This window comes from Miniopterus schreibersii (assembly GCF_964146895.1).
Source record: "Miniopterus schreibersii genome assembly, chromosome: 12".
Taxonomy (NCBI): Eukaryota; Metazoa; Chordata; class Mammalia; order Chiroptera; family Miniopteridae; genus Miniopterus; species Miniopterus schreibersii.
The window spans coordinates 57,506,175-57,515,314 of NC_138112.1; the positions used below are offsets into that span (position 1 = coordinate 57,506,175).

General features: G+C 50.2%; 1 protein-coding gene across 1 annotated transcript; it reads left to right on the plus strand.

Moving 5' to 3' along the window:
* Positions 1-6,150: 6,150 nt before the first annotated feature.
* On the plus strand, positions 6,151-8,813 carry FJX1 (four-jointed box kinase 1). The gene has a single exon (XM_081152993.1). It carries the CDS (start codon positions 6,391-6,393, stop codon positions 7,702-7,704), a length of 1,314 nt encoding a protein of 437 aa, XP_081009119.1. The 5' UTR covers positions 6,151-6,390; the 3' UTR covers positions 7,705-8,813.
* Positions 8,814-9,140: the final 327 nt, after the last annotated feature.

The following is a 9,140-nucleotide window of genomic DNA, read 5'->3' on the forward strand; positions in this document are numbered from 1 at the left end:
TGCTCCCTCCTCTGTACCCTAATGTATTTTATATTTCTAATTGATAAAATATTTATTGAGCACTTACTAAGTGTTTAATGTACATTTCATCCACACAATAATGTTATGAGGCAGGCACATTTTTCGGATAAGTTAACAGGCCCAGAGAGTTTCAGGGACTTCCCCAAGATAGCACAGTAAGTGCGAGACTCAGCCTGGCTGCAGAACACACGTTCCAAAGACTTCACCACACTGCCTCCCCGGCAGCACAGTTGTGATGGAGGAGGCCTGTTCACATGTTTGCCCCCTCTCTGGTGGGAAAGCTCCTGTGTGAGAGGTGTATCACTTAGGAATCTGACGGCTTGAAACAACAAACACCCCAACTCAGAGTAGGTTAAACCATAGTAGAAGTCCAGAGGAAGGGCAGCTCCAGTGTTGATCAATTGGGGGCTTGGTGACATCACAAGGACCCAGGTTCCTTCCATCTTTCTGCTCTGCCACCCTCAATGCATGCACATAGCTCCGCTTGCACTTATGTAATAACTGCCCCAATTCTCAGCCTCACACCTGGACCTGAACCATTGAGAAAAGACGCCATGCTTTTTTCTGTGGCTTTTTGTCATAGCACAGACATCTTTTCCAGAAACCTTCCTGTAGACTTTCCTTCAGGTCTCACTGGCCAGAATGGGACCACATGCTTATGACTAGGCCTTAACCAAACACTGGCAAGGGAACTGACAGCACCATGACTGGTTTAGCCCAACCAGGATTCAGCCTCCCCTCCAGCGCCAGGCACCAGGGAGGGGTATGGGACACCTGCCAAGGAGAAGGGAAGGGGGAAGACAAAGAGGTGACAACAGACATTCCCTGATGCAGGACTTAGGACAAGAGCAAATCTGATGCCCCATCACTTAGTGGCCAGTTCTTTGGCCTTTAGCATGTGAACAATAAATGGCAGCTGAACTAAGTCATAGTAGAGAAAGAAACTCATGTCCCTAAATTCCCAGTCCAGAATTTTTACCATCATCTCCTATAACTAGGGTGCGATGACATGTGGCTGAGGTATGTGTCCACAACTGCTCTAAAATTTACTAAATTAATTCACCAATGCTCTAACCTTTAGATTCTGGTCTCTAAAGTATTCTAGTCTCCAGGCTACAGGAACCTTTTTCAAAAGCAGGTCAAAAAGAGAGGGACGTGAATAAAGAGAATCCTAAAAATGTTAGTCTCATTATAAATTAAGGGTTCATGTCAACCTTGACATTCTTTCCAGAACACAGTGTGTAAAGTGGGACTTATTCAGGCAGATGGGTTAATTCAAAGACTATTACATTTCCTGACCTCCTAGCTATCCAGTAGGATTTACCCGAAACCAGGTGTGCATACACCTGCCTCCGATAACCAGGTATGTGCGGATGAGATCATTTAAGCAATTCCTGGGAGACCCGGATCATGGTCAAATAGAGAAATACCAAGAAAAAGATCTCCAAACAAAAAACCAATGTACCCTAGTGGGGAGAAAGAATTCAGAAGAGGGAAACACAAATAATGAAATTGACCCAGAGAGGTTAGAAAGCCACCCAAGGTCACACAGCTAGTGATGGCTGAAGCAAGAGTTATACCCGGTTTCAAGGAATATTGTAGTCCTCTCTTCAGCATGGTCTTTCTCCCTCTTCCTTCTTGTAGAAGCATCCAGAAGGGTACATTCTGAAGCCTCTATCTTTGGGAGGGTCTTGTAACTCAGCAGACCCGGAAAAGGCTGGGATTGCAGGAGGCAGAGTACTAAGAGGAAGCCAGCTGCTTGAGGCTCTAGGCTTGCAAGGAAAGCTACACTGGGAACCTTGGTAGAGTCTAGCAAAGTTTTCAGGGAAGATGCCCATCTGGGGCATAAAGAGGATGCACGGGGCAGGAATGCCACTTAATTAGGTCTCTCAAGACCCAAGAAGGCCTCCATCTGGACATGAAACAGTGACACAGGGAGGAAAGGGAGTAACAAAATGAAAATAATAGTGAACTCTCAGGCAGTCTTTTAAGCACTTGATAGGGGCTAACTTAATCATCACAATAAGCTATGGAGCTTGTTACTATTAATTAATTGCTATTCATTATCAGATGCTATGTAATTGTTATAATTAATACTAGTAATACCAATAATATCGTTATTACTGCATGTTACAGATGAGTACACTGAGGCCCACAGAGGTCAAGTAACTTACTCAAGGCCACACATCTGGTTAGTTTTAAACCCAATCCAACTTCAGAGTTCATGCTTTTTAACCATTCCACTTAGCAGCAACCCCAGAGAGCATTTCAAAGCAAAATGTAATCTGAGTTGAATCTACTTTGATTTTATGCAATAATTTTTACGTTTAACATTTTCCTATCAGTTTACAAGTTTTTCCTCCATCATTCGGGAATCTCAGCTCTGCCATTTACTTGAATTCAGATCCATTACTGGCTATGCCTCAGTTTTCTCATCTGTAAAGTGGGGACAATAATACCTGCTGGGAGGGTGAAAGCCCTAGGTCAAGCCTATCATAAGCACTCAGTAAGTGTTCCCAGCTAATGTTTGGTGGTGATTATTCACATCTCACTACAACTTCGTAACAACAGCATGAGGTAAGATTTCCTATCCTCATTTCTCAGATGCAGAAACTGACACTCATAGAAGGGAAATAACTAGCCGGAAAGTGGAAACACCAGACTTGGAAAATATTCCAACTCCAAGCCTGCTACCCTGTTCCCAACCTTCAACTCCCTCCTCTCTCTTCCCCGGGAGGCACGGTTATAGAAACCAGGTCATTCTTCAAACAGGACTGTGGGAAAGTTTGAGGCAATTGGAAATCAAGGCTCAGAGAGAAGCTCTGCGGAATTGTATTAATGAAGTTTTCAAGGTGAAAATCAGTACCGATGTTGTGACAGGTGAGCAGCACCTTCCCTCATCCCCAAGCAACTGCCACAGGGGCAGATGGGACCAAGGTTACACACTGTGATAAGCTGTGCTGTCCCCAGGAGCCACAGTGGTGTGGCCATGGGCATGTGGCAAGGTGTCCTCAGGCCTGGAAGTGAAGGAGAGCAAAAGTGTTTTCATCTTACAGGTAAACAGAGGAGCGTTGTTAAACACTGTCTAAACAGTGATTTTCAACCTTTTTCATCTCATGGCACACGTAAACTGATTTCTAAAGTTCTGCTCCACACCAAAAACATGTATTGTGTTTTTTGCTGATCTGATCAAAAAATAGGTTTAATTTTGGTCCATTCATACAGGGCGGCTATTGTTGTGTTTTCTGTTGTCAATTTTTTATTTGACAATCTAAGGGAAAAGATGTCAATGCCCCTGACTAAACAGTCTGGTATTGCACGTGGTCTTTTTCCCCCAATTCAATGCTTTTATTTACTGCAGGACTTATTATAGCCTTTATTATAAAAATGTACACCAGGAATCTTCATTGGGAGAAGATAACACATGAGCATTTTAAAATTTTAAAAAATTCTTGCAGCACACCAGTTAAAAATCACTGGTCTAAAATAATCAAATGCCACTTTAAAACTGCATTCCACGTTGGGTTGGTTTTTGTCTTTATGCTGATTTATTCCTTTGGTTTTCTGTAATTCTGCATGTCAATGAACTCACTCAAGTTTCTATTAGTGCATCCCGTTCCGTTTGGATGCACTGTGCATGCAGGCCTGCCAAAGGTCCTATGATCCAGTCAGTCTGTCTTCTGAGGTGTAAGATCTTAGCCAACTTCTTTAAGACTCAGTTTCTTCATCAGTACTAGTCATATGACTAGAAGATTCTGGGAGTTGGGGTAACTGGGTTTGAGGCCAGCCTTCCCAGACTGAAAATCATGTGCCTAGGCCGCTTCACCTATATCCTTTTGTAAGTAAGGTATGTGTGTTTTTTTAAAAAAAGACTTCATATATGCTACTTGCAGAGCTTCATCTCATTAACATTCCAGTGATTTACCTAGCAAATTGTTCATGAACACCACTAAGGGCCAGGTATTGTGTCAGGAAGCCATAAAACAACAGACAAGACAGATTCCTTGCAGAGGTTACAGTGAACTATCCCTGTGGTTATGGATAGCTCTTGTAAACAGCTAAAAAGACAGCAACAGCAACTACTTGGGATTCCCCCATAGAACCTAGCACATGGTATGAGCCATGGTAGCCACCCAATATTCTCAAAATTTAACTTAAACGATTTATTGTTCATTAAAAATGTGCACCCTTTTCTCTAATTAGATGCTATTCTACTTCTACCCACAAGGTGGAGATCTTGCTTACAGTTTACCCAAGCTGAAAGCAATGCATTCAAAAAAAAAAAAAAAAAAAAGAAAAACAGTAAGAAAAACATTCTCAACGGAAGTTAAACACAGAGACAAAAAACTAAATTGATTTTATTGACCCCCCCCTTTAGTGTAATATACCCTGTTAGGTGTTAAGAGAAATAGAACGCTGATAAGACACAGTCCCTGCCCTCTAGGGAAAGTTAGGGGTAAGGAGCTTGCACAGAGCAGGAAGACAGTGCCCTTCAATGAATTAATATGCTTTGATGTGTCCATATGGGAGCAATAGTAATCTCATCATCAGATAAGATCTATAAGAGGCAATGATATAGCCACTGTGTGGTGCAGAACAGATGCAGCAAAGATCAATATGGAAACACTTGAGGGTGTCCTGGGTCAGTGCTGGAAGGCCCGCGGTGTGCTCTGATGCTTCTGCTCAGCCACAAAAATTAGGGTGTCTGCCCTCTAACTTCAGAGCACTCGTTCTTTGGCGAATAAAATATGCTCAGTGTCAGCTGATGACCTAATACAGTTGAAACCCCCATGTGCTGCTGATGGGGGATAAAAAAGAGAGGAAAAACCACATGTGAGGAGACGGATTTAAAACTCCTGCCTTCAGGAGGTGGATTCCATCCCCACCAGCAATGACGCGTCTTACCTGGGAACTGTGGATTGGATATGGGACACTGGTACAGAGAGGGAAGGAAGAGCGCCCAGTTTTACCCAAGAGCTTTCCTGGCGGATTGAAGAACCCAAAGGTGGCTGGAAGACAGTGTGGTTTGTTGTGTTACTTGTTTGTTTACTTTGTTTCTACTCTTCCACTCCCTCCCCCACCCATTTATTTTTTCCCCTTAAGCCATTATGCAATCAAGTAAAATGCAAGGGGAATAAAGTGACTGGCTACATCACAGTTAGAGAGAGAGGAGAGAGAATACTAGCAACTTGATATAATTATGGAACCTTCTGGATGGAGGGAAAATCAAGTGGCATGCTGCCAGGAGATGCGAGTTTGAATTTTAGTTTCTCCACTTGCTAACTGTGAGATCTTGAGCCAAATGCCATCCCTGCTCTGTGCCTGTTTCCTCATAGAATAGTATAATTTCTTTAGAGAAATCGTCCCTGACACCCCTCTTCCCCGCACTGGGTCGGATCCTGGGCTATAATGCTCTCATGATAACCTGAATATCCCCTAAGAATGGAAGCTCCATGAGCCCAGGGCCCCGGATCTGTGGATTTGACTCAGACCAGAGCCCAGGGCGGACGCTTTGTTGAATGAATGAGCGAATGAATGGGAGCTGACCCGGGTGCCCCGCTCGCACAGCGAAATTTAATTCCCCTTGAGTCCCTCGGGAAAGGCGGGGCGACCAACCTCAAAGCACAGCGGAGGTGAGCGCACTCGGGAAAGTGGGAGTCGGTTCGACGCTACCAATGGTTCCTCTACCCTCCAGAGCCACGGCCTCCGAGGCCCGGAGAAACTCCCGGAGATTTCCAAAAGGCTGAGCGAATCCCGCCGTCGGAAACGGAGAGGGCTCGGGGGCCGCCCTAACGCTCGTCCGGCGGCGCCGGCGGCGAGCTGGGGGTTAGCCCGAAGTTTGGAAGAGGGTAGGCGCTGCCCAGGCCACGGGACCCCGCGACCACTCCAGCTCCCGCAAAGGCCAGGGGCGCGTCCCTCCCGGCACCGCCCCCTCCGCGTCCCCGCGCGGGCGCCGCCAGCCGGCCCCTCCCCGCACCTAAGTCCGGGACCGGGTGTGGGGCCGCCTTTAGGGCTTGGAAGAAGCCATCGCCGCTTTAAGCGGAAGAGGAGGAGAAGGGGGAGGAGGAGTGGGGGGCGGGAGCTGTGGCGGAGGAGGGGGAGGGGGATCCCCCCTCGCTCCCACGTGGTCCGGACGCCTGTGAATCGCGCCCGCCGGAGGGTCTCACAGCGAAATACAAAAGCAGCTGGGAAGCAGCGGCGAAGCGAGTTCCCAGCGCCGAGGAGAGCTCCGCACCGCCTCGCGGCCGCGATGGGGCCGAGGCGCCCGGAGCCCCGGAGCCCGCAAGCTGCCGGGCCCGCCTCGCCGCCGGGACCCGGGCGCCCGGGCTCGGCTTGAAGCGGCGGCAGCACCGGCGCGGCGGGAGAAGCATGGGCAGGAGGATGCGGGGCGCCACCGCCGCCGCCGGGCTCTGGCTGCTGGTGCTGGGCTCGCTGCTGGCGCTGTGGGGCAGGCTCCTGCCACCGCGGACGGAGCTGCCCGCCTCCCGGCCACCCGAAGACCTAACCCCGCGGCGCCCGGCCGGGAGCGGTGGCCCAGAGTCCGCGCCTCACTTCCCCCAGCCCCCGTTCCGGGCGCGGGATCCCCGCGGCGCCTCCCTGAAAACTTTCAGGGCGCTGCTCACCTTGGCGGCCGGCGCAGATGGTCCGCCCCGGCAGCCCCCCGGTGAGCGCCCTCGGCACGTGCCAGATGGGCGGCCCTGGCCGGAGGAGCTCGCTGTGGTGCACGGGGGCGTCTTCTGGAGCCGCGGCCTGGAAGAGCAGGTGCCCCGGGGCTTCTCGGAGGCCCAGGCGGCGGCGTGGCTGGAGGCGGCGCGCAGTGCCCGGGTAGTGGCGCTGGAGCGCGGGGGCTGCGGACGCAGTTCCAACCGGTTGGCGCGCTTCGCCGACGGCACCCGTGCCTGCGTGCGCTATGGCATCAACCCCGAGCAGATACAGGGCGAGGCCCTGTCCTACTACCTGGCGTGTCTGCTGGGCCTCCAGCGCCACGTGCCGCCGCTGGCACTAGCCCGGGTGGAGGCTCGGGGTGCACAGTGGGCGCAGGTGCAGGAGGAGCTTCGCGCGGCGCACTGGACGGAGGGCAGCGTGGTTAGCCTGACGAGCTGGCTGCCCAACCTCACGGACGTGGTGGTACCCGCGCCCTGGCGCTCCGAGGACGGCCATCTGCGGCCCCTGCGCGCTGCCGGGGGCGAGCTGGCCAACCGCAGCCAGGCGGAGCTTGTGGACCTGGTGCAATGGACCGACTTGATCCTCTTTGACTACCTGACGGCCAACTTCGACCGGCTTGTCAGCAACCTCTTCAGCCTGCAGTGGGATCCGCGCGTCATGCAGCGCGCCACGAGCAACCTGCACCGCGGCCCCGGCGGGGCGCTCGTCTTTCTGGACAACGAGGCGGGCTTGGTGCACGGCTACCGGGTGGCGGGCATGTGGGACAAATACAATGAGCCGTTGCTGCAGTCAGTGTGCGTGTTCCGAGAGCGGACAGCGCGGCGCGTCCTGGAGCTGCACCGCGGCCAGGACGCAGCCGCCCGGCTGCTGCGCCTCTACCAGCGCCGGGAGCCGCGGTTCCCCGAGCTGGCCGAGCTCGCCGACCCCCACGCTCAGCTGCTACAGCGCCGCCTTGACTTCCTTGCCAAGCACATTTTGCACTGTAAGGCCAAGTACGGCCGCCGACCTGGGACTTAGCGTCACCCTGAGGACGGGAGAGAGACAGGGAGACCCCTGGCTGGGGGATGGGTGATGGGGGAAGGGCTGTCGCCTCTGCCACCTCCTGGGACCAGCCGGCCAACGCCCTGCCAGTGGTTTGAGCAGGAACTGGGCTAAGAACTTCAGTTTCACCTGCCTGCCCCTTTCTCCAATTTCGTGCTGTTTCCTTTCAAAGTTCTGGGAGAACTCACCGAGGTGAGAAGTGTACCATCCCCTCCACCCGGCCTATAAAAGGATTCTTCCCTGTGCCAGCAGGGAGTTTGGATGGGAAGGAACTGGCTGCCGGAGTTTGGCCTCCCGGTGGCTGTCTCTGTGGGAGATGCTTCCTACTGACCTCCTCCCCTTTCCCAAAAAGGAAAACTTCTATCAGAGCCTTGGAGCTAATTCTGCAGCTTCCTACCAAACGCTGTGCTGGCGGCTGGAAAGGGCTGTGACATTGGCTGGTGGAGCCCCCTTCCTGTGTTCTCCCTTTGTTCCAGCTGGTGATGGTGAGATCACTGTTAAGAGCTGGGGAACGGATCCGGATAGGACAAAGAGATCAGGACCTCCAGAACCTGGGGAGTCCTGCAGACCCTGACGATGTATCTGACTTGCTCTTTACCGCTTGTCATTTTGGCCTGAAGGCTACAGATGCCGATGGGCTGTGTGCACTGAATCACATAATGGATTTCTCCCCCTTCCCCCAATCGACCAAAATTTTGACAATGATGATGTTCACCAGAAGAAGAAAAAATCAGTTTCATGCACTTTACTTTGTTTTTATTTTAATTTTGTATTAAGAAAAAACTTTTTTATTTGACAAAATTTGCCTACTATGTATATATGTGCATAAAGTTTGGTGTAAATATACTAAACAAACTTATATTTCAATAAAAGGGAGTCTAAAATTTAGAATTTAATTCCTGTGGTTTTAACTGTTTGAAGTATCTGATGTCCTGCCTGGTTTGAGAATGACTTTTAGGGTTTCTCCCTTGTGGATGTGCTTTTAAAACAAAGGACCCATATAGACCCCAGTTGTGACTATGGAATTTGTAGAACTGAACAAAGACAAGAACAGATTCCCTGTTCTGCTAACTCAAATGAGCCCTAGTGCTGGAAATGTCAGAGTTTAGCATAGACTGTGGGGGAAGGTGGAGAGAGAGGGGGAAGGAAAGTATTCTATTTCCTGGCAAATAAAACTTTGATATAAAGGGATTTCACTGTAATATATTCCTATATTAATCATGTGGCAACTATGATAGAACCAGATGTGCAGACTAAAATGACAAATGCCCCCTTTTTAAACTTAACTACTGTGGTCACGTGTTGCACGTTATTTTCAGCATTGTAATTACCATGCATCCCAATGTGTGCAAGTAATAAGCTGAACACATTGCAAACAGGTAGAGAAAGTCATAAATTAACTCTTCTCTTTA